At 46.9% G+C, this 23,204-nt stretch overlaps 10 protein-coding genes across 10 annotated transcripts; 6 read left to right on the plus strand and 4 right to left on the minus strand.

The window, feature by feature from the left end:
* Window positions 1-818: 818 nt before the first annotated feature.
* F9C07_2287644 (heterokaryon incompatibility protein-domain-containing protein) lies at window positions 819-6,477 on the minus strand. Its single transcript, XM_071510919.1, has 4 exons — window positions 5,794-6,477; window positions 1,478-5,731; window positions 1,161-1,391; window positions 819-1,094 (listed from the first exon to the last, which is right to left on the minus strand). Exons 1-2 carry the CDS (start codon window positions 6,343-6,345, stop codon window positions 3,467-3,469), a joined length of 2,817 nt encoding a protein of 938 aa, XP_071367472.1. The 5' UTR covers window positions 6,346-6,477; the 3' UTR covers window positions 819-1,094; window positions 1,161-1,391; window positions 1,478-3,466.
* Window positions 924-1,975, minus strand: F9C07_2206197 (hemolysin-III related protein; the record flags this gene model as incomplete). Its single annotated transcript, XM_071509627.1, has 4 exons — window positions 924-1,094; window positions 1,161-1,391; window positions 1,478-1,894; window positions 1,925-1,975. The coding sequence occupies 4 exons, from the start codon at window positions 1,973-1,975 to the stop codon at window positions 924-926; spliced, it is 870 nt and encodes a 289-aa protein (XP_071367470.1).
* F9C07_2237284 (uncharacterized protein) lies at window positions 2,626-3,305 on the plus strand (the record flags this gene model as incomplete). Its single annotated transcript, XM_071510007.1, has 2 exons — window positions 2,626-2,920; window positions 3,001-3,305. 2 exons carry the CDS (start codon window positions 2,626-2,628, stop codon window positions 3,303-3,305), a joined length of 600 nt encoding a protein of 199 aa, XP_071367471.1.
* A 968-nt stretch (window positions 6,478-7,445) lies between the features above and the next one.
* Window positions 7,446-9,910, plus strand: F9C07_2175553 (uncharacterized protein). Its single transcript, XM_041295783.2, has 8 exons — window positions 7,446-8,255; window positions 8,307-8,448; window positions 8,501-8,685; window positions 8,747-8,783; window positions 8,838-8,908; window positions 8,957-9,339; window positions 9,404-9,471; window positions 9,535-9,910. Exons 1-8 carry the CDS (start codon window positions 8,160-8,162, stop codon window positions 9,819-9,821), a joined length of 1,269 nt encoding a protein of 422 aa, XP_041150943.1. The 5' UTR covers window positions 7,446-8,159; the 3' UTR covers window positions 9,822-9,910.
* Window positions 9,911-10,938: 1,028 nt separating this feature from the next.
* Window positions 10,939-12,125, plus strand: F9C07_2264537 (diacylglycerol pyrophosphate phosphatase; the record flags this gene model as incomplete). Its single annotated transcript, XM_071510181.1, has 2 exons — window positions 10,939-11,039; window positions 11,101-12,125. 2 exons carry the CDS (start codon window positions 10,939-10,941, stop codon window positions 12,086-12,088), a joined length of 1,089 nt encoding a protein of 362 aa, XP_071367473.1. The 3' UTR covers window positions 12,089-12,125.
* Window positions 12,126-13,164: 1,039 nt separating this feature from the next.
* On the plus strand, window positions 13,165-14,001 carry F9C07_13102 (uncharacterized protein; the record flags this gene model as incomplete). The annotated part of the gene is made up of 3 exons (XM_071507946.1): window positions 13,165-13,224; window positions 13,314-13,409; window positions 13,966-14,001. The coding sequence occupies 3 exons, from the start codon at window positions 13,165-13,167 to the stop codon at window positions 13,999-14,001; spliced, it is 192 nt and encodes a 63-aa protein (XP_071367474.1).
* Window positions 14,002-14,435: 434 nt separating this feature from the next.
* F9C07_2287647 (Ca2+ regulator and membrane fusion protein Fig1-domain-containing protein) lies at window positions 14,436-16,092 on the plus strand. The gene is made up of 4 exons (XM_041295782.2): window positions 14,436-14,884; window positions 14,943-15,011; window positions 15,106-15,469; window positions 15,626-16,092. Exons 1-4 carry the CDS (start codon window positions 14,860-14,862, stop codon window positions 15,999-16,001), a joined length of 834 nt encoding a protein of 277 aa, XP_041150942.1. The 5' UTR covers window positions 14,436-14,859; the 3' UTR covers window positions 16,002-16,092.
* On the minus strand, window positions 16,093-19,122 carry F9C07_2175559 (uncharacterized protein). The gene is made up of 2 exons (XM_041295774.2): window positions 17,901-19,122; window positions 16,093-17,844 (listed from the first exon to the last, which is right to left on the minus strand). Exons 1-2 carry the CDS (start codon window positions 18,922-18,924, stop codon window positions 16,118-16,120), a joined length of 2,751 nt encoding a protein of 916 aa, XP_041150941.1. The 5' UTR covers window positions 18,925-19,122; the 3' UTR covers window positions 16,093-16,117.
* Window positions 19,123-19,264: 142 nt separating this feature from the next.
* On the minus strand, window positions 19,265-20,347 carry F9C07_2224571 (uncharacterized protein). Its single transcript, XM_071509752.1, has 3 exons — window positions 19,853-20,347; window positions 19,672-19,797; window positions 19,265-19,638 (listed from the first exon to the last, which is right to left on the minus strand). Exons 1-3 carry the CDS (start codon window positions 20,325-20,327, stop codon window positions 19,529-19,531), a joined length of 711 nt encoding a protein of 236 aa, XP_071367475.1. The 5' UTR covers window positions 20,328-20,347; the 3' UTR covers window positions 19,265-19,528.
* Window positions 20,348-21,296: 949 nt separating this feature from the next.
* Window positions 21,297-22,733, plus strand: F9C07_13098 (uncharacterized protein; the record flags this gene model as incomplete). The annotated part of the gene is made up of 1 exon (XM_041287770.1): window positions 21,297-22,733. One exon carries the CDS (start codon window positions 21,297-21,299, stop codon window positions 22,731-22,733), a length of 1,437 nt encoding a protein of 478 aa, XP_041150940.1.
* Window positions 22,734-23,204: the final 471 nt, after the last annotated feature.

Raw genomic sequence — 23,204 nt, forward strand, 5'->3', positions numbered from 1 at the left:
TGGCTCCATCCTTGACACATTTTCTCTTGGACAGATACCAGCAGCAACGGCGCGCCCACTCGTCGGTTTCGAATGGGTATTGGCTCCCTGTGGCCGTTGGATATTGAGGGACTTTGGCTAACGCACACGAAATAGAAGCTGAGTCCGATTACTCCCATGCAGACCATAAGGCACCAGAGGACAAGCAGGCTACTATTTAGCTAGTTACGGTCTGTTTTGGAGACCATGATGAAACAGCAAAAGCTTCATTCTCCCTAAAAGATGATTGCGTGTCTCTCCTCTGAGAAATTTATCCCCTTCTCTCTAATTTCAAACATACGCCTAACATATACAAAATTGTGACCAAAGAAATCGAAGTCACCAAAAAGTAAGTTTTGGGCTGAATGTGGATGGTCAGAATAACAGTATATTGAGAACAATAGAGCCATTGATTCCTGTAGAAGTCCTCAAGGTTCAGTAACCAGCATACATCTTATATTTGGGGAAACCGCCCAGTCTCGCCTCCAAGAGAAAAGTTAACAGGACGATATCAATTCGCAAACCGCGCAACGGGTAGATCGATTACTTCACCCGGACATCACCGACTATCGCGTGTTGACTTCTTATCAGCGTCCAAGGAGTACAGGCATCGGCATCTAGAGTAAGGGGAACTGGTATTCTATGATGACTCATGGCCATAGTTAATCTTGGGTATCCTAATTTTTCCGCTGATATTCCAACGCCCTAATCTTATAAAAGGTGCTTCGTGACCGTATCGTAGGAATTCTCAATCCAGATTCCTCTGGTCGTTGTACGCGTTATACCACTTTTATAATCTACCCCTAACCCTATCTGCACTACAGATGATTTATGGATCTGAATGCTTTATAGAACGTATGTGTTGCATATATAGCAGTCCAGCCTTTGGTACAGCTTCGTTTTGCTCAATAGATACCCCGAAGCCGACAAATATCCAGTGTATGACATGTTGTGAAACCCTGCAGCAGAGCGGTCAGGTGTGCGTACATTGCGCATAAGATCACGACATGAAAGATCTGGTGCGAGCTTCCCCAAATATCAAACCTACCCGATGCCAAACGCTCCGGAATTCGGAACTATAGATGCTCATCAGAAATCCTGTCTCTCGGGGAACGGAACACACGGTGAGCGTACAGACATACCGCGTATAGACTGACTCCGGTACCATAGAAAGTAAGGTCGAGCAGATACCATTTTATTCCCGAGTATTGGAGCATATATTCAAGCCCGTATCGCTGGACTCCATGTAGCAGGGGTATAAAAGATGAAGCGCTAAAAATAACGAAGGCGCCCACCTTCGCCTTTCGCCAGCGCGGCGTTCTGAGCAAGGGGTTTGAGATTAGAACACCCGTGACAGTACCTGTGGTTAAGACCTAGAACCCATGTTAGCGTATCATTGGATTTGACCCGACTGCCAGGAGGATGGGGTCAATAGTGAAGATCGCTCGGAGGGACTCACAATAGCCCAGTGCAACTTTTGCAGGCTCGCTTCACAAAAGAATCCATAATAGATGCCGGAAGCGAATGTGCCCATTGCCACAATGACAATACCAAGTAGATCCATTCCATGCCAGAACTGTTCTAAATGATGCGAGTGGGGTTGCATCAGATGGTAAAGTGCGCTCAGGACCAAACAGATCTCCGCACAGCAGAAGTAGAGTCCAAACATAGCGTAGTCCATAGACGAGACATTGAGAAATTGAGGCTCTGCCAGGTACCGCAACAACGTAGTTGCGACGAGTGGTAGGAGCAGAGCTCCGATCAGATGAGTGTACACATTGCAAGACTCGTTGTGCAGAAAGGTCAGGCTGGTAAACATCCCCAGATAGCCTGCTTTCGCTGGTCGATAGCCACTTAGGATATACTTGTTGTCGAACTACCATTCGGAAATCTCCTGCCACGTTACGATTCGGGCTTTGACCTTTGGCTGGTTTGTGGGGTCCTTCTTTGTGCTCATATTGACTTTCGGCACTTGCCGTTTTCTGGGTTCTGCTCCTGACATGATTCCTTCTCCCGGGATGTCTGAGCTGGCTGGATTACTGAAAGAAGATCAGAGGGACGGCTGGGAGTCATAAAGAAAATGAGATGTAATAGTAAGCGGTTCTATAGATCCAAGACATAGCGGACCCTTTAGTGGTGTGGATGGATGAAACCAGATGTCGGACACGGAACATACGTCTTTGTACAGAACATTGCTTCAAGGGGTTAAGGGTTTCAGGTGAAAACTTCGAACAATGATCGCAGGAGTGGAGAAGTTGCTTCAGTGACCCGGGGGACTTATATTCATGGCCCTTTCCCCCCTCATCCCCACGCACAGTATGGAACTAAACTGTACACTGTCTTCTATCACAACATCACACCGAGTTCACAAGCTAATCGTGAATGGCCGCTGGTGTGTTTGGTACTACTAGTATGTTGGGTCTCGCCGAGTGCGCCAATGATAGGGTTCTGGATCCATACCCTTTGTACCGCTAGTATTTGTAACCCATACCGAATCAGCTGACACTTTGAGGTCCATTTGGTCGCGATTGCTCGTCCAACAAATATTAGGAGCCTCTTTTCACGCAAAGACGGGGATCAGTCACAAGGATTTGCCGACAGCTCGCCATGGAAATTCTAGATCGCGTGGAAGATACCTTCCTCCAAGACAATCTTTCCCCGACCATCGCAGAACATGCAACACAGTGCAACTCTCTCTTCCATAAACACATGGCTGTGCCGGATCTTGTTCCAGATCCTACTATCATGGATGATCAGCTGGCACGCTTTAAACTGTGGGCTTCAAACATGGATGTTTATGGAACGCCCGATGTTTCGTTGGACTACAGACTCCGATCCAGTGCCACAGTCCTAGAGATCATACATCAGCTCCTGGACATTATTTGTGACACTCTGACTTCTTGTAAGTACATGTCGCACCAACCATGGATAGACCGAGCGTCAAAGACTGTGTGCTAATGGTAATTTCGTCAAACAGTGAAGCCGATCGAGGGCCCCCTGCAGACTCCGAGCAGGAAAGACAACACTTATCAAAACAATGCGATTCTAAAGTCACGAGGAGACCCAACGACGATGCAAGCGACTCGGACAGCGACATGGATCCCGCAGAAGACAACATTTCGGAAATCACCGATACGATCGGCGGAACCGTGATACGGCTCTTTCGTCTATCCAATGCTGTTCGAAAGTCCGCAAAAGCCTACCGGGCTCATGAAAATGGAAGGTACAGAGACGGTGAACAAGCAAATAAGGCCATGGCCGAATCGCGCCTCCACACAGAATGCTAATTCGTTTCCAATTTCCAATGGCGCCGGATTCACTTCGCTCAGCATTGGCCGAATCCAATGCGATGCGACTTCGACGAGTGTATTATCGGCGATCGGATCCCATCGAAAGAGCCTGTTTTGGTTTAAGTCAGGCAGCGACCAATAGCCTCACCAGATAACCCCTATTTCAGCTCCAACCATCTTCTAGACTTGAATTTTGTCTCTGCTCCCACGTCACGGAGGGACTCCTGGATCCAGACAATATTCTTTTCATATATCCGCTTATCTTTGTTTACTCCGAGGCTCTCTTTCGCGGATCTTACCATCTGACAAAAGACCTTTCCAGGGTCACGGAATTTTCGAACTGCTTCGCGGACACCCCAAGAGCCTGATCGGATCTTACGTGCATGGTCTCTGAGGATGTGGCTGGTCAACGGATCATCATCAATTTCATACGCGATCATCTCGTCAGTAATAGGTACGTCGGCTCGGCCATAATGACAGAGAAACTCTATCATCGTGCGTTTCCCATAGTATGGATCAAAGACCTTTCTGTCGAACAATGTTGACCTTCGGGACCTCCTTCCTCCTCCTTTGTTAGTCAAAGCCCTCCAAACAACAGCCTCAGTGATAGGCAGATGCTTCCCAGAACTTTGGCAAAGCCACTGCATGAGTCTAGGTGCAGATGGGCTGGCATTCCCCACAACTTCGCAGAGAACAGCCTCAGTAATACGCAGATTTTCGTTCCCATAATGGAAAAGAATCTTCATAAAAATATCTCCATTCCTCTCCGTTCGTTCTGCAACGGCTTTCAGTACATCTTCAGTGATAGGTGGGTCCCCGCCCGCAAGTTCACAAAGGGCAATCAAAATCGCAGCGCCTCCAAAGAAGTCAAGGCCTGAAGCAACCTTAAGTACATCCTCGGTGATAGGCGGGTTTCCGCCAGCATATTCGCAAAGGATAATCACCATGGCAAGGTTCGCAGGTGATGCATGACTCACCGCAACCTTCAGTACATCTTCCGTGATAGGTAGGTTTTCACCACCATGTTTACAGAGGAACAGCATAATGTCCCGTGCGGGACCTCGCGATCTTGCAGCAGCAGCTTTGAGTACATCTTCCGTAATAGGTACATTTTCGCCGCTCTCCCCACAAAGGATCCTAACCATATAGTATGCAAAGTCGGAGGGATTCGTCAATGCTGCCTGGAGTACCCTGTCAGTGGTATATTGAGTCATATCTCTACGGTGGTGCTGCATGAGCTGAAGCCCAGTCAGATAAAAGTTTCTTGCCGCAGCCTCGAGTACTTGCGAGCTGATAGGCAGGCCGTTTTCTCCCCAGGCTTTGATCATGTAAGTAAAATGGGACTCTTCCGTACTGGTAGCAGCAGCACAAAGTACCTTGGCTGTGACTGGTAGTGTGATCCCGACCTGATCAAGAATAAGGTTTACTGCTTCCCAGTCCGTCTTTGCAATTCTTTCCACGACAAGATCTTCCACAATGCTGCGTATATCATCCTTGCGTTCGACTGGGGCTTGGAATAAAATGGATTGCAAGGGGCACTCATATTCACCCCCCTTCCCCACAATTGAAATACATGATTTCCAGCTCCAAATCAGCGAAATATCACGGGACCCCGTCTCTAGCGACATGGTGATTTCCGTTTGAGGGCTCTCCCCTCGCCACCTGGGAATGATATGACGCGCTCTCGTGGGTTGCAACCTGGTTCCATCATCAGAGATATGCTGATGTGTATCTTCTGTCTGCTGTGAAGTCACTGCAAGTACAATGATGACAGGATAGCCTTCGTAGAGCCTTATGACACTTGGCTTCGAAGCGCCCTCTAGAAGGATAAGAACGTCACCCTGCCGAACAGGCTTTGCCGATGGTCCAATTACCCATCGAGAACCCCACTTCTCCTTGAAATGGGCAGCGCAAGAAGTGTAAACAAAAGTAATAGTGAATGATTGCCTCACAGACGAGGTGTAACCCTCAATTGAGCTTATTTGGCCGATGGTGTACCCTTTGCCCGTTAAGAATACACTTTCGGGGTCTGGTAAAGTCTGTACACGGAATGACGATGGAAGAACGTACGTAACGAATCGTTGGAGGACCTTATCCCAAGGTGCAGTGTAGTCTGGAATAAGAGCCGCTGCTTTTCGGTCATCACACGTCAAACCGAGCAAAGCATATATTTTATCATGTAACTGGGTAGCCGCACGAGTATGGTACATGTCGACAAGCTCGGCCATAGACAGCTCTCCTCGGGTACTAGGTGTATATCTAGGACGTGCAATCGCTCCACTCATAAGGCTGAGTGCAGAATAGACTTGGCCGTCTAAATCCAACTTCAACCTTCTCAGGCCTAAGCAAAAAATGTACCCATGGATCTCCGCAGCTCCACACATGATAGAGATATCTCGTGCGACCCCAACCTCCTGGAGCACCTATATCGACTTCTTAATATAGCGTTCCAATTGCTCTCCATATGCACTTGGTGATCCCTTACCCAAATACGTCGAAACCAATCTCGATTAAGCAATTCTAAACATGCTGCTTGGTGAAATTCAGACTCCGGAGTGACCTCTTGTGGACACGTGTTTCCTGCAAGGGCCCGTTCTCCGGCGAGGCGAATAGTCTCAAAGACAAGATCGCTATTGTCTGCTACATTGCCAAGCCAGACAATGACTCGGTGAGCATGTCCATAGATATCCCGCATCAGAGGGATTTGTCGGGCTTTTTCATCTTCATTGTTTTGATTGATACATATTGCATCAACCCATAGATGTCGAACAATCTGGTCGTCTCGAATATGAAGTAATGCAGTATGAAGGTTTCGCCCAACTTGAAAGTCATCCCCGTCGACAAGGATCGACTCAGGATCATCTTGGTTACCCCAGACATAGGACAACGCCTCATAGTGGTGTGCTTTCCCCGTGTCTGCCAGGGAGTATTCAGCTAGGCAACATTCCACTCGGTCGGTTTCTTTACTTTGAGGCAGTACCTGAAGTATGCGAATAATGGTAGGCTCCGAAAGTGGACGATAAGTGTATGCAGGCATTTTAGCTCGTGCTTTTACCGTTAATGAGCTCAAGATCTGGAGAGTGGATGAAACATTGTATCCGTTGGGGGCAGGTGAGGTTTTAGGATCTGTATTTATATGTGGCAGGTCGCATAGCACCCGTATTCTGCGGCATTTCTATTGGCCCACGCTTGAGATGCACAATTGACAAGGCTACGGACCTATCATAAATCCGGACGTATTTTAGAGCCCGATCGGAAAGGCGTGGGGTTTGCCGTGCTCACTATTTCGATATAAAAGTAAGACACAAATAGTCGTAAGAAAATAGATACTAATAATTTTAGTATAGTAGCGCAGTCATGTTTATATAAAAACTTGGAGTAGTGAAATAATTGCAGGGTAATGATCCACCTGCGGCCATGCACGGCACAGCCAACATTCCGATTCAAGAATACAGTACCTTGCATACTATAGAGATTATTAGAAAGACTTCCTCTTCTATAACTCACTATTCCACAACCTCATTTTGTCTCTTTTGTGTAATGGACTAAATGTTGGCGAATCAAGTGTTCAAGGCGCGACCTTGATATCCATGACATTTTGGTCGAGTGGGCATGAGACTAAATATATTGACGGGGCACTGGTAGAGACTTGTAGAGAATCTAGAAATTCTCGAGATCCCAGGGCGCTGACCTCACACAATGCTTAGAAGTCAAAAGTCGTCTTTACCACAACTGAGTTTCTTGATCAGGTGATTATCTGCCTCTCTAATTCAGAAAATAGGCGTGGATTTGAACCACCTGGCTGGAGACAGATCGTTTCCCAATACATACCCTGACTTCGCCCACACTTTAACGGGATTGGCAGAAAGGGGGCAAAGCCCATGGAAGTGGGGCCGAAATCACTGGCACAAGAAGCTTATAATCTGGGCCTTTTGGACAGTCTAAAATTCAATAGTCCCGTTGTAGGTGGGTTAGCGGCAGTTCTAACAAATTGTCAACATCCGAGGCTGTCATCCACTGGAAGACCAAGAGAGACTAGTTCATATCAGTGGGACTAAGACGCAATCTACGTGGAAGGTTCCCCCCTTCAGCCTGTAGGGTTTATGTGTTGAGTGGCGTAAAATCAACTAGAGCGGGTAGCGATCGACACGGACACGAAGTTAAAGCTCGGGTTTCTTTCAGCTTGACGTATAATTGGTCGATCCGGCTTGTGGTATGTGGATTTGCCACGTTCCCCCACCGTCGATGCTTTCTATCGTTGAACTGGTTCGTTATCTATGCAGGGGCGAGTGGTGAGTTCACGCTATCGGATGTTAACTTTCCAGGAACTATTCGAAGAGTATTAGATTACTGTCTGTCCAGAGCCGTCTGCTGGTAATAGAAGCTGTGCAATCCAGATAGCAGACTAAGTGGATGTGTAATGCATGTAAACGTCAGATTGTGGGTAGTTAACTATTGACAAAACGAGATGGTCTGAAGGTGAAAATCTCGGTGTTGAAAAAATAACGCAACTGAGTTCCCATGGTTTGTGACCCTGATCTGCAACCACTGGTCAGAATTGTACTATCCACCAATGCATGTCGACCCTGAATGATAATCACTTTCTGGCGCTAGCTACTCGCACCATACGCAAAACACACAAGCTTTGGGGGCAAAGCCTGAGCCTGTCGTGTGCGGAGTGGGCCTTACGTCTTGTACTTGTGGAATTGTGCTATGGATCATTCCGAGGGGGGCTTCCCTGAGCCCCTCGAGCTTATCTCGAAGCCGCATTTTATCTTTCGCCATCCCCTTATTTAGCAAGGTAGCATCACATTGTCTGCTTTGCACCAGCCCTCTACAATACGAATCAAAATGGTATCCCTACGGGGATCAATATTCGCCTCGCTTCTTTTAGCTACCTCACTTGTAGCTGCCAATACAACAACTGAAGTTCTTCCACAATGCGCGGTGCGGTTCGGTGTCTTTGACTTGATAGAACAAACCCTGACACCATAGCAGGTCACCTGTGAACAAAGCACACTGCAGCAAAGGAACTCAACTTGTTCCGATACTCAGTCGACGTGTCTTTGCACCGATCATCTGTATCAGTCTACTTGGGAACAGTGTGTTCTTGCAAATTGCACGGTCAAAGAATCATTCAGTATGTGATCATATGGGCTTTCCTTGCTTGCTTCAAACTGAACAATGTACAGCTGCCAAACGGCTACAGTCTCAGCAGTGCAACCTCCCCACTCATCACGGACGCCCCGCCGCAGATCCCGCTCTCATTGTTCCGTTATGTCTTGCGACAATCCTCTTTGCTACCCGGATATGCGCTAAGTATATGCGTATCACTGGTAGTTGGGGGTGGGATGATTATACTATTATTGGGGCATATGTGAGACTGCTACCTGGCCTACCTAATTGCAACAACATCTGGGTTTCTAACATCTGCTAAGGTATTGGCCGTGACTGTATTCTCATTGAATGTGTCCAGTTAGTCACAATGTCCAAACCTATGAGGAGGAGGATGTAACTAACCTATCTTAGTGATTCATCATGGGTTCGGGAAAGACATCTGGAACATTACGCCTTTTGGAGAAATAACAGAGATAATGAAGGTAAGTCATTCCTATAACGTTCAGGGAAAATGCTCATCTCATTCTCAGATCTTCTATATCTATGTTTTGTTATACAAAATTCAAATATCTCTCGCAAAGATCTCCGTTTGTCTATTCCTATTGCGAATTTTCCAGTCCATAGCATTTCGCTACACAGCGTATACCATTATCGGTCTCAACGCCGCAATCGCAGTAACCTGGGTTCTGGTTGATGGCCTTCGGTGTACCCCAGTCCATCTGGCATGGACAGGATGGACGAAGGAAGAACAAGGGAAATGCATCGACTTTATTGCGGCAACGTTCGCTAATAGCTTCGTCAACATTGCAGTCGACGCTGTTATGGTCGCCATGCCAGTGTACGAGGTGATGAAACTAAATCTCAGCGCGCGAAAGAAACTAGGAGTTGGTGTTATGTTTGCGATGGGCTTGGTGTGAGTAATGGCCTGCGTTGCTGAACTACTTATTGTCTTCCAAGCTAAGCATTCTCACTTCCAGCCTCACTATTGTTGGAATTCTCCGAGTCGTTGTTTTCTGGTATAACCGCTGGAACAAGAACCCAACTGGTATGTGAACTAGCAACGAACCTGTGTTCCTCCCATTTCCCAGGTTAACTGGCTTCACGATAGTCGAGTTACAACCGATCAACGTCTGGTCGGTCATCGAATGTCAGGTTGCAGTGGTCTGTGCGTGCTTACCTGCAGCCAGGGCTGTGTTGGTCCGCTTCTTCCCTGGAATAATGGGTGGTTCTGCTGGTGAATCTGACGCACGTAAGGCCACGAGACCAAGTGCTCCGGGTACCAGTGGCAAAATCTCGCAAACGATGACCTATACTGTCGAGTATAGTAGGAGGGCCCAGGAAAGGGCATCGAATAGCGCAGTCAATCTTGTAGAGTTACATCGGGAGAGTGTTTAGATATGACCTGAACGAACTGGGGACCGATTGCCGTCTTTCTTACAGATTCAAAGCCGTGTTTCTTGATTCAAAGCCGTGGGCTGCCTTACTATACATATATATTTCCTTGTAATGCATTGTTGCCAAGATTATTCTAACGTCCTCATGTTATCCAAAGCCAGAATGCTCGTCAGTATTATCCTATGAATAGAGGTATATCAATGAAGAGAGCTAGATCCCAATAAGGACGATCAGGAAGGTTGACAATGTGTCATGATTCAAAAGCCGATCATATCAATTCGCACATTTTCAACTTACTTCCATAGAAGGAAACTTTAGGATTATCAACTCTCGGGGAGGAAATGGTTCCTCCCCGGCTGGTGCAAGGTCGATAATAGCTCAGGGTCTTCATCGGAGCTCCCTTCTTTTACTACGATGGCGGACTCCATCTTCGACCCTGTCTCAAACGTCACTTTGATACTGTGCAATCGGACTGCAAAAAAGGGCAACACACCGCATATTCTGTCGGCAAGGCTCGCATTGGAAACATCGGAAACATATACTTCTCCTTCATCATAATGGCTTCGGCGTTAAATTCGGTTTGTTCTTGTATAGCTGGGCTTCATAGAAAAAGTACTCTCAGGTCCGGATCTTGTGGGAAGACCATCGCAATGATCTATTCATTAGTGGCTTCGGAATCCTGACTCCTATTGACGGGTGGAGATTCAGTGGTGGATTGACCCGATGGGGGTCCTCTGGCTATACACGTCCATTGAAGAATGCAAGCTTCCTATCGGGGTCAGTGCCGACTCAGACATCCTAAACGTGGTCATCTATATTTGAATGACCGACTATACTGTAACCCGAGCTGTTCTCATTTTCCGGTGAAACTATGCTGGCCGGCGCCTCATTGTGGAAGTGGATGTTGTGATGGATTCGCAGAACAACCTTGAGACCTTACCGAATGTCGACCGGGCATTTGTTCATATTGATTATGAGACAACACATCGGCCAGAGCATGCCAAAAAGATTTATAATAATTTGGCTGCGGAGAGAACAAATCCCGTGTATCAGGGGCACTGCATGAGACAGACACTAAATAGCTCTCAAGAGAAAACCGGGTTGTTTTCGCATCACTATGTCATTCGCTACGGATAATCAACATAGCAGTGTTTCGGGCTCTAACCGCACGTCGAAGCTTACGATATCTTCGTACATTCTTGACTGGATAGTTGTTCTGTTTGTCTCTCCATATTAGCGTTCTATGTGTTTCGTTCATACTAATGTCATTTTTCTCCAGCGTGCTGGCAGCAGTAGGAGGCATATTGTACAAGATAACCGGGAATCAACATGCATTCTCCCTAGACGATCCAAACATATCTTATCCTTTATATTCGGATACATTCTCCATCACCGTGGTTGGAATCCTTGCATTAGCCGTCCCGGCTGTCATAATAATGGTTCTCAGCCTCCTAATCCCGACCTCGACAATCACCGCATCAGGCCATGGAACGCGTGGATTAAGCCCCACGAAAAGCCGCCTTTGGGAATGGCATACCGGTTGGCTCGGTCTGTGCCTCAGTCTTGCTGGTGCCTTTTTCGTGGTCTCAGGACTGAAAGATATCGTCGGAAAGCCTCGACCTGATTTCCTAGCCCGATGCAACCCCGACCTTTCCAACATCTCCGCCCACTTGGCCGGCGGCTTAGGTCTGAGACGCGAAGGAGCCGCAGTTCTAGTCCGCGCCAGTATCTGTCAGAACACAGACGCTGCTGTTATCAAAGATGGATTTGCAGCCTTCCCATCGGGACACTCCTCCTTCGCCTGGGCAGGCCTTCTCTATCTCTCACTCTGGCTCTGCGCTAAATTTGCAATCATCCCTCCGTCCCATCGTACCGGACACTCCGCACTTACCAGGAACGGACCCTCAGCATACCCACTAACTTCACGGCCAGCCGCGCCGCCTCTATATCTCCTTTTGATTGCCACCATTCCTGTTGGTCTTGCCCTTTGCATCTGTGCGACCCGCTACTCAGACTACATGCATGCCGGGTGGGACATCATGAGCGCCACTATAATTGGAATCTTGTTCGCGTGTCTCAGCTTCCGGTGGTACCATACCTTCCCATCAACGAGGCTTATAAGTCCTACCGAAGACGGTGGAGGGTGGGCATTCCCACCACGGTCCAGATCGCACGCTCTTTGGGTGGCGTATGGCAGTCGAGGATATGCCGAAAATGACAATATCAGTGGATATGAAGATTTGGAACTGGGGCCTGTGGGACACTGAATCTTTACGGTGTTATGAATTGTTTGAGATGCTCTCTTTCTGTCCACGTTCTTTGTTTCTGTGTAGGATTGACTCGGCTTTTGCTTCGGTAAATATTACCGTACCGGTATTTAGCCAGTGTATATTTTGACTCGATTATGTATAACGTCGCAGACATTGAGGTCAGAGTTTACGGATTTGTGGCACGTTTTCCAAGAGATTAAATCCGCAAGTCCGAGATGCAGATACCAAGACTCAGTTAAGGAAGAGAACCAGGTCAACCTGCGCCAAAGAAGAGATATGGTTGGCTCGGGATTGTTGCATGGCGTCTCCACTAAAGCGTTGTCGAATCTTGACCCTTTCAGACCCACTCTGGAGAACATTAATATAGCAGGACCCCTTTATCAGCAATCAAGTTTGCTGGGCCCTGAATTGCTTATAGTGAACTTTTATGAAGGGTACTTATACTTCAATTCTGAAGATTTTATGTAGTTTCTATGATATATTTGTTACGATTTCTGTGTTGCTAAGGGTTTTCGAATGGAAGATCATGATTTAGTAAAGCAATATATATGTTTTCGTTATTGAAAGGTTGTATAGGTGGGATCTCCTAGCTAAAGCTCTTGAGTAGTAGTCAGGCATGTGCTATTATACACTTTCAGAGAAAAAATATATAATTGCCTAAATAGATCCACCGCACTGGTTTCTAATTCATTTGGGGTGAAGAACTAGATATATGCCTGCAATTTCCCCAAATCAGGATTTTAGGGTATTGCGTATATGGAATGAAAGAAGTCAGCCTGGCGAAGCACTTATACCAGCAAATTCCAGAGCTCACTGTAGCTTATAAGGGGTTCGCTCTCAACTAATGTCCTACTTCCTAACTCAGAAGTTTCTAACATTGTTCCTACGAAGTATAACCTCGATCACAACCGAAGTTATTCTTGCGTGGTGGGTTTTTGTCCGTTAACGAGGAAGCTTTTCACGTAACAAGGCTAAATGAGCTCACCACGTGCTCTCGATATCTAGACTACGAGGAGGGTCCAGGGTACTTTCGCCTCATAGCTCCCTCTTCGTATGGAAAAGCCTCTGTCAGGATGGAACAAGTCGATAATAATGGAACCCTGCACAACAGTCCTTGCGCGGGCCCTCAGGATGTAGGTTACTCCAAATATGTTACTGTTAATAATAGGTACCCGTTAGCGTATCTCCTCCACGAACCTGACGATTAATAAGTTCTGTCTAGCTCAATGGGTCAGTATTCGTGGTCCACCCGAGGTATAGGATTGGCATACTGACTCGGCAAATGCTTGGGGCTCGGTCCAACCGTGGAAATATCACGGTATATTTGCCTTTCTTACCAGGAACCGTAGCTCTGAAAGCCTATCTGAAGGCATGGCTCCACAGATTTCTGCCACGAAGACTTGAAATCCATAGCAGAGTAGTCAACTCTGGACTTCCTTTTCCTTACATTCTAAACTCATATTAGGCTTCATAGTTCCTGGCCAAGCCTCATTAAACGAAGATACTTTTACTCACAATGACACGGACTTCACGAATATATTGGTGCCCTGTCCATATTTCAGGGGACAACTGCTCTGTATCTACGCTGTCCTTAATACCCTCTTTGGTCAAATTGATCTCGGTCATTACAATATTACGGGAACAATGCTCCTACACGTTTTTGTGGCGAATTCATACAGTGAGATGATTCAGTTATCTCTAGTCAGTTGCGGTTGTACATTGAGAATGGGAGAAGGGATACACGTCGGATTATCTCGGCGAACTCCCACAGGATAGACAAGGACGACCCAAAACAACCACTATCTCTAGCTTAGATATTGGGTATGGTTTCATACCCAGCATTAAGAAGCCTACGCTCTGCCGACTATCTACAGTCGTCTCCCGACTCTAGCGCAACATTCTACATCTAGAGACATTTTCCTCTCTTCCAGCCCCTTTCCTCGCTTGCTCTTGCGGTTGCCTAGTATCCTGAATCTTTATGTCGTGTATAAAAACATAAATCGCAGACCTAGCGCAACCGCAAAAAAAAAAAAAAAAAGAAAAGAAAAGAAAAGAAAAGAAAATGAAGGGAAAATAAGAAATACGCAGCGCTATAGTTTCCACGCTGTTTCAAGTATACAGCTGCATAAAATACATTGTATTCCCAGCGATGTATATATTATCCAGTGTTGTTGAAGATATAATTTGCTACTCGTCCACCGTACGCATTTGGTGTTTACCCCTGCCCGTATGCATCATGGTACCCTAAAGGTTCATGATTCACGTGGCACTCAGTGCCCTAAGTTGGGAAAACAACGCCGGACCAGGATGGATTTGAAGCTATCAAAACTCTAATGAGGTAGCCCGACAGAAAAGGTATGGCCGGAGGCTGCCAGAACATCCAGGCTAACCTTATCCAACCCAAGCGCTGGTCCTTTCAGTCTATAGCCCCCCACTATAGACGCGCCAAGACCAGTAAGCCAACGAAGGATGCATACAGGTTAGTGAAATCAGGAAGTGACACGAATCAGAGCTGCTTAACTAGGACGAAAAGCCGAGTAATCGGCTCCAGCTCCTCTTTCGGTGCTTACGAGGAAAACGCAAATAGTCTAATCCCGGGTGAAGAATTGACGCGTTCCTCATAACTCTTCTTCCACTTCGGTCAGTTATTGTGTGCTTTGCACGTAATCACATGAGTTTTGGTTTTTGCCTGTGTAATATCGCATGTTAGTTAAATTTATAAATTTTACTACCTGTTGTACCCCGCCAGTTGGATAGTGTACGGCAAGATGGGGATTCGAAGCAGCCTCACCAGTATGAACTCCCATGTTATCCAGCCGTGCGGGGCTCAACTGACAATTCGCGTTTATAGGATTTGTCCCTTTCATCGCGTACCACCATATTCTGATGGGTGTCTGTACGGTTGCAATTATCCTCTTATGTAAGAGTTTCTCAATCCTATACTAGATCTTTATTTTTTTCGGACCATAAACTTCCTCACATTTCTCCTACGCGATGGCTGATCAACCCACCAGCTGTCCTCCTCGCGGGATGCACATCCTCCAACGGCATGAATAATATCTATCTAGTCTCCCTCAAGTATAGAAATGCTAGTACATCGACCCCTAGCGACCCCTCACTCATTAATCCCAGCATTGCTGAAAAGGTCTACAATTTATCGCAACCACGCAATACTACGATTCAAGAAGTGCGGGCTGGGTACATGGGTCTCTGCTTGACTCGGAGTGACGGCGCGCAATTCTGTTCTAGTAATGCGGCAGCTTTGGCTAGTATGGTCAAGGATCAGGGATTGCAGGGTAGTAATGATACTGCCGATCCACTGAATTTGATTTGGATTGCGAAGAATTTCAAGGAGACGATTGTGTTTGACGGGTTGATGTGAGTTTCCCGATATTACTTCATTTTCCCCTTCTCTTTTTCTCCCTTCTCTTCGACTTCTTCAATATTATTCTGTCACCATGCCCATGTAAAGATGCTTTGTAACCCTTAATCGTATGTTACCAAACAAGCAGATAGCCTAACAAGGAATACCAGATTCATCGCCGTCGCCGTGGCATTCATTTGTTTCCTCGCATTAGCCACATTCCCAGGCTGGCACGAGGAAGTCGACGAGGACGGCTCCGAGCGCGAAGTCAAGCCCTTCCCCTCACGGCGAGTCTCGCAGGCTGCACTAGGTATGAGTACATTGGGATTCATATTCGCCTTGATCTCAATCCTCTGGCAGCACATCAACAGCAGTGCTGCAGGAACCATGTCGGAGAGTCTTACGTATGGGGCCATCGAGAGCCATGTTGGGACGGCGGCAATGGTTCTCGGGTGGGCTGCCGTAGTCTGTCTTGGGGTTGTTGCTCTGGCATTGCTGGTTATGATTATGAGTATTAGTCTTCTCCGTCAATTGACGGAGGAGTAGTTTCATGTCCATTTTTGTTCATTGGGGTAGGGGTTTTGGTCTTTGATTGAAGAGGCTCTAGGTCAAAAGGGCAATATATTATCAAATATATACTAGTTGCTGAAGGATCGTAGATTCTAGATACGCAAATCCTGTACAACAGGCTCTGCAGAGACGGATGTGCCCTCCGAAGAGCTAATTGTAGTCCCCCGCGATATGTTTAAAGCCCTAGAGTACAAAAGCTGCATGACTAGAAACCCGACACCAGTGACCAAAATCACCACAATAGCCGCAGTCAAGCCGGCTTTAATACCTGAAGCCAATGGACGCGTCCATATCAATGCAAGCGGGATTGCAACGAAGGCCATGATTCCAAGAGCCCAGATAAGTATCAAGCGGGTTGTTGGCGGAATACGCTCAAACAAACGCAGGATGACCCTGGGGAGTGCATAGCGAAAGTCTGGATCGGAATTGCGCCAATATGGTATGCCAACCAGTCCTAGGATGGCAAGCATAATCGCAGCGGTAACTGTACCCTGCACGCCCTGGTCCATATTCCGAGTCCAGAGTACGGCTATGGGTGCAACGGCAACAATACCGGTAATCAGAATGAGACCGACTGGGAATCCGATCACCTGCCATAACTCCGTCCCAGCCTTGCGACTCGTCTTGTTTATCCATGACCAGGTTGCCTTCCCGCTCCGGTTGAGTACACTCCCGAACCATCGCAGGAGCAGCAACATTGATAGAGATCTGACCTGCACAGGAATGCTGTGTTGCTCTGCGTACCGTCTAACATCCTGCTTCACATTCTGCTTCAAACTTGCTAGCCATTGGCTGCGCATTGTCAGTCGCATCAGGTAGGCAAAAGTTGTTACGGTACTTGCGACAACGAAAAATTTCCACACGGGCGCCGAGTCTTCGAAGGGCTCGATCTGCATGCCAAAAACGGACGTTGAAAACGAGAGTGGGATGAAGATGAACGCCAGCTCAGTGAGTCGCGTTACGGCGTGTGCCTCGTCGATGGAACGTCGGCTGTCCAGAAGACCCATGTTGGATGTCAATGAGGAAGATGCACGTCGGAGCCGGGCAAGCATCTGGTTGATTTGGTCAAAAAGATCTGATACGCTTCGTAAGATATCTGAGCTCTCATCGGATGCTGCTGGAGATGTATTGGCAGGGTGTGTGATACCAAAGAACGCCAGAAATTCCTTAATAGAGGCAATCAGATCCAACAGCTCTCGCTCGGCTTTAGTTAAGAGTTGACGCCACAATGTTAATCGATCCTCCATTTTCGTGTCATCCAGGATATCGACCTCCATGTCGCTCAAGATCTCGTTGAGCACCCGGAGCAGGGTCAAAGTATCCTGGCGAATGATCTCGAACAGTGTATCGAGCAGACTGACTGGCGCAGTCTTTTTCTCTACCATATGGTGAATTTCCTGCTGGGTAGACCTAGTCTCGTTGAGCTCATCCTGGAGAGTCGCCAAGAGATCGCCTGTCACAATAGCCTCCTCCAGATCGATAGTAACGGGTTTCCGTGAAGCCATCTGCTTGACCAAAACCTGGATGGTTCTCTCGAGATTCACTTTTGTTCTATGTACTTCGGGCCTCTTCCGCCTAAGTAGCCAGTCGAATACCCGACGTCCGGTTCTCTCTCGCCGTGGGTTCACGATCGGGATCGCCAGGGCCTCGACGCCATCATCACCCTCAATTATCAAAATTGGTCGAGTTCCTGCTCCATCACTATCACTAGCATCACCATAATCGTGATCACTGTCGGAGTTCACATCGATCTTTGGGATGACCTGCGTCTGATCATGGCTATAACTAATTGCCGGCAGAGGATCAAGCAGTACAATAACTAGACTTTCGCTCAGTTCCCCAAGTACAGAGCCGACAAGAATGACAATCGCCTACCAATCTCATAATCCCTATTCTTAGCCTTCTTCTTCCAAATTGATGCCCGTTCGACTAAGCCAAACTCTCTCGTCTCCTTTGCTGTCCGCCGCGGATCAACACGTAGGTCCCACTCGGGACGAAAGATATTTGTCTCTGCTTTGAGACTAAAGATCGAGTTTCCGGATATATAATCCAACCCATCATGATCCAAATCAAGTAGGTCTTCCCGGTCGCGGCTGGAGAATAGTGGTTGACGACGATACATGGGCCGAACCCACTGGATTGACACGTACGACTTATTCAATCCAGCTGTCTTCCATGACCGCGCCGGCGGATCATCATACTGAGCACCGCCGTACCCAGAATTCAACAAATGCTCTTCGAAGAATTCTGGCGTGACTCCGAAGGCCTCCCCCAAGGCGTGGATAGTACGTTCTGACAGATCTTCGACGATAAACACGCGCCCGCTCAACCCCTGAGGCGCGTCGCTATAGTTGGATATAAATTCAGGGTCCTCAATCTCTACACTCGAGGCCGTGTTATCGCTGTAGTACTCATAGAGTGTGATTGACGTTCTCTCCACTCGTGGAACCTTGCGGACATTGCCATTTTTGATGTGGTCGAATACACCCCCTGCGCGGTCCAGAATTTCAGCATAAGTTTGGCGTTTCTTCGGCGGATTCTCGGTCGCCTGTTCTAGTACTGGAGGTAGTTTTGGTGAGGGCGGCAATGATGGTGGCAATGGAACAGACGAAGGTAGTATGAATGTGTCCTCGTGTTCAATTAGCTCCAGGGAAGATTTCGCGGCATTTCGACCTCGTTCCCTCTGGTCACTGGCAGTCGCTGACCCATCGCGAGATCCGGGCAGTGGAATCTGCTGAGGTGTTCTGCCAGACGCGGCTGGATCATTTTGCAGGATATCCTCCAGCGAGTTTCGAGGTCTTGCCTTTAGCTTACGCGTCCTACGTGAAGCGTCCCCCGCTTCGGCGTGTTGTTGCTTGATCCAGTCCAGAACACGACGGGATGGCTGTTGCTGAGCCATAGGGTTTGACGGGGTTATTGCGTGAAATGATTATTTTCGTCTCTCCCTGTTTTGAACTTCATCATGTACACCATCGCTGGTTTTCAACTGCTGCTCTCCAGACGAAATGACTCGGTAAGCGCTGACAGTTTGTGCGCCAAGTGGAGGTGCACGACTAGTGTGATAGGTGAGGCTTAGCTGCAGACTTCAAGTGTTGGATAATGGCCTAGACCGGCTAAACATGGAAAGAAACTTGCCGATCTGCAGTAGATTTCTTGTTCTTCTTTGCTTTTCGTATCTTTCAATTTATGGATTTTGCTTTTTTTCTTTTTGTTTTCTTTTTTTTTTCGTTTGTATTTTCCCTCTTTTCGTTCCTTTGCTTTTTGCTTTACTTTTGCTTAAGGCCTGAGTGCGGCTCTAGAAGCACCTAGCTGACCTGAGCTCACGATTAAACTGTAATAAGTCCTTTCTCTCAGTTCTATATCTTGGGATCTTGCCGACTCGAGAAAGGACCTCTTATATCTCCAAAGTTTTTAAACCGCTAGCATCCCTTCAAGAGGCTGCCCGCATTATCAACTGACAAACGCTACTTTCGGAAAAATGACAACTTTTTCAAAAATCGCACTTAGCTAGCTCGATTCTTCCCAAAAATAATTCCATGCATTTTAGTACTCACGCCTGCAGTCCGTAGCATGCTAGTAAAATTTCCCTGTTCTGTTTCTACGACCCCGACAACTCGAAATCAAAATTTAGAGTACACCCGAATACCATCTGGCGAGGATATAATAAAGATATCAAGTTCATACTCGTCCACATAATCACAGAGCATCTTCAGGAGCGTAGAACCAACGCCCTGTCGTTGATGATGTGGAGCCACAGCCATAAACACGATCCCTAGGGCAGACGGGTCAACAAAGCTAGAGAAAGCTTTCGCTTGTTGACGGCTTACTGTATATCCCATTGCCTTTCCAGCCTTGCAAGACTCTTTGCCTCTCTTTTCTGAGCATTTTCGAGACATTACGCCATGAGGATACATCCAAGGAGGGGGGAGTCCAGCTGTTGTGATGTCTCGTTCTTCTCCCCTGCCTTTCTTCGCACTTGATTATCGGGCCCTCTTGGATACATTGCTCTCCATACTTCATCCCCTTTGAAAAGGGATGCGAGCTGGTAGTCCAACCTATGATTCCAACAGGTTGTCCGTCTGCTCCACATGCTTTATATAGGATTTCGTCTTGTAGATCAAGTGCCTGATAAATACCCTCAGTTACCCATCTTATTTCGTCTTCCCTATACTTCCACTGCTGCTCTGCCGAGTGTGCGAGCATCAAGCGACGCAGTGGGCCATGTAAATGAGCGGGATATTCGACGTTTCGCACGAGCGCATCCACGTCCTCGATTTCAACAGGCGACAAGGGAAATGCCATTTGGTCCTGGTTTGAGAGAAAGAAGCTCTGACCTGTCTTGAATGCTTTGCACACAGAAAAAGAAAAAGAATAAGAAGCTGATATACATCTGATTCAGCTGACGACATTATGACAAGGTACGGAAACTTCCTGGTAGCGAAAAGGGAAATTCGATTGTTTCGACGTGCACTACAGGTTAATTATGTATAGGGAATGTTTCTCACTAGTAGCCTTAAAATAGATATAAAATTTCTCTTATTTCTGCTTCATGCCTTTTATTACTGTAATAGTGATATTTCAAGCTAATGGATTGAGCTATCGAACAACATATATCTGAACTACCTCATTGCTATTATTTTAAACTCTTTATTTCTTTTCTTGAGTAACGTATACAAACCCCTTACCATGATTCCAAGTGGATCGAGATGCCTTTCGAAATCAATCACATCTTTCACACCAGGTCTAGGCCCTTTAGAGCGCTGCTGAATGCCATATTCTTCACTCATTATATGTTGACAAGGAGAGTTTCACTTATCCTCAATTTCACGTCTACAGCTCGTTTCATAAGCTATCTGTCCAAAGCTCGAAGAATGTCATCCTGTCCCGACAGATTTTCCCATTCCCATACAATTCACCTATCCAGAGGTGCTAGCACAATTAAAATTATACAAGGCGTGCACAGCCAAACCAAGCTCTCGACTCTCGACCGTGAATAATAATATTGAGACCATCAATGTGTGGTTATCTAACGGTGAATTGGACTCAATATTGGAGAGACTTTCGCCAATCTGGCTGCACTGCATGCAAATCTTCCTTTACAGTGATGCAAGCCAGAGCGAACTTTGCTTAACTCGGAGCCCTTTCAGGTCTTCATATAGTCACAAACAGAAGACTTGCATTTCAACAGGTCGCTTTCTGTTTCTCTTCTTGCATTTAAGTCACATTCTCGTACTGGGCGATTTGCTGCCATACCCCTTCATACACATCAAAATGGGCTTTACATCTATTATTGCCCGGCTTCTACTTGGGACAGTGGCAATCTTATCCTTCGTGGGAGCTATTAACGAGCAGGATTTTGCACCTGATGATATCGTCATCCGGGATATATGTATCCTTGGCGGTGGGTCCACAGGCACATATGCAGCAATCAGCTTGAAGGACAAAGCGAAAAGCGTGGTAGTCGTTGAGCGGCATAAGATCCTAGGAGGTCACACTGAAACGCTCTACCTTGGCAACAACCAGTACATCGACTACGGTGTAGAAGGAGTCTTCAACGACGAGCTAAGTCGAAAGTACCTTAAGCGTCTGGCAGTGGACTATAAACCTCTTCTGCCAAGCACCCAGACCACTGAATATGTCAACTTCAGAACTGGGAAGAAAGTGCCTCCTCCGTCTGGGATCCCTTCTGTCGTTGAGGCTGCAAAAGTATACCGCGCGGCTATCGAAAAATTCAGCTATCTAAAGGATGGGCTTTATAACCTGCCTGACCCCGTTCCCGAGGAGCTTCTGCAGCCTTTTGGCGACTTTGTGAAGAAAACCGGTATTGAGGGCTCTCTCCAAGTCGTCAAAATATTTACCCATGGTGTCGGAAACATCCTCCAAGCTCCACTACTTCGTGTCCTCCAGCTCTGCGGTCTCCCGCAGGTTGACTCACTCCTTCAGGGTGGATACATTACGCCCAAGAATGGCATGTACGAAGTCTACAACAGGGCCTCAGAAATCCTCGGGTCCGATATCTTTTACGAGACTAGTGTGATCGAAACTGAACGATCAGAGTCTGGTATCAACATCTTCGTACAAAGTGCCAACGGCATCCGCAAACTTATCAAGGCTAAACAGCTTCTCGTCACTTTTGTCCCGATTATAGAATCCTTAAACGGATTCGACCTTGTCAGGCCCGAATCTTCCCTCTTCCAGAAATGGAACTGGGTCAACTACTACGTTGCCGTCGTAAAGAACACAGGAATGCCAAATGCCACGACGCTCGTCAACGCTGACCCCGACAATACCCCAGGCAATCTCCCACTGCCGCCATTCCAGTTGGAATTGCAATACCCCGGTGTCGACGGATACCTGGTTAGCAAAATCATTGGCAACAGCACTTTCACCGCGCAGCAAGCGAAGGATCTTATACTTTCTGACCTTCGTCGCATGGGAACAGAAGGGACTTTTCCAGGTGGTGATCCCGAGATTGTGGTGTTTGGTGACCATACGCCAACCACAGTGTCGGTTTCCAATATTGATGTTCGGGATGGTTTTTATAGAAAGCTGTCTGCGCTTCAAGGAACCAAGAATACGTTCTATACTGGGTTGGCCTTTTGTTCGGATTATTCGTCTTTGTTGTGGGCGTATACGGAGACTGTTATTGGGGAGATGGTGGCTTCGTCGGCAAGTACTTGTTCACTCTGTGTCCAAGGGTATGATTGACTGGTTTTGATATTTAAATTGGAATCTATTGTCATGTTTACTTTGGTGTTCGTCTTGTATGAAAGGCGAGGTTAAGAGAAATAGGGCAATTGGATGTTGAGGGTTAATATATCTGTCCGGATGCATAGGCCAGTGCAGTGAAAGTAATTATCCTAATCACGGCTACACGGGATGCATTAACAGGTTCGCGCAAGGCTAAGATTTAATGAACTAGTAATCATAAGTTATTAGACTCAACTTAGCAACTCAAGGACTTTAGAACTAAAGCAAAGGTCCGGCAAAGTCAGGGTTACTTCTGAGATATATATCTTGTAGGAGGATACTAAACATAGGGCTTTTTGCTGCTCAAGCCTTGTGCATACGAAGTATAAGTACATCAATACAGTACTTTCGTACAATAAGGAACTGACTGAGAAATCAGTTAATTGGAAGGTTCGAGGTTCCTAGGGGCTTGCAAGTTGCAACACTCGG

The sequence above is a fragment of the Aspergillus flavus genome, chromosome 8 (assembly GCF_009017415.1).
Source record: "Aspergillus flavus chromosome 8, complete sequence".
NCBI classification, from domain to species: Eukaryota; Fungi; Ascomycota; class Eurotiomycetes; order Eurotiales; family Aspergillaceae; genus Aspergillus; species Aspergillus flavus.

Coding starts and splice junctions, on each gene's coding strand:
- F9C07_2287644 (XM_071510919.1), bottom strand. CDS start 6,345: ATGCCTGCATACACTTATCGTCCACTTTCGGAGCCTACCATTATTCGC. Junction 5,732..5,793: donor ATTGGTTTCGACGTATTTGG/GTAAGGGATCAC, acceptor AAGTCGATATAG/GTGCTCCAGGAGGTTGGGGT.
- F9C07_2175553 (XM_041295783.2), top strand. CDS start 8,160: ATGGTATCCCTACGGGGATCAATATTCGCCTCGCTTCTTTTAGCTACC. Junction 8,256..8,306: donor AAGTTCTTCCACAATGCGCG/GTGCGGTTCGGT, acceptor ACACCATAGCAG/GTCACCTGTGAACAAAGCAC. Junction 9,472..9,534: donor CTGGAACAAGAACCCAACTG/GTATGTGAACTA, acceptor GCTTCACGATAG/TCGAGTTACAACCGATCAAC.
- F9C07_2287647 (XM_041295782.2), top strand. CDS start 14,860: ATGGGGATTCGAAGCAGCCTCACCA. Junction 14,885..14,942: donor GATTCGAAGCAGCCTCACCA/GTATGAACTCCC, acceptor TCGCGTTTATAG/GATTTGTCCCTTTCATCGCG. Junction 15,470..15,625: donor ATTGTGTTTGACGGGTTGAT/GTGAGTTTCCCG, acceptor AAGGAATACCAG/ATTCATCGCCGTCGCCGTGG.
- F9C07_2175559 (XM_041295774.2), bottom strand. CDS start 18,924: ATGGCTCAGCAACAGCCATCCCGTCGTGTTCTGGACTGGATCAAGCAA. Junction 17,845..17,900: donor GAATAGGGATTATGAGATTG/GTAGGCGATTGT, acceptor GCGAAAGTCTAG/TTATTGTACTGCTTGATCCT.
- F9C07_2224571 (XM_071509752.1), bottom strand. CDS start 20,327: ATGGCATTTCCCTTGTCGCCTGTTGAAATCGAGGACGTGGATGCGCTC. Junction 19,798..19,852: donor GAAAGGCAATGGGATATACA/GTAAGCCGTCAA, acceptor CGTCTGCCCTAG/GGATCGTGTTTATGGCTGTG. Junction 19,639..19,671: donor TATTATATCCTCGCCAGATG/GTATTCGGGTGT, acceptor TTTGATTTCGAG/TTGTCGGGGTCGTAGAAACA.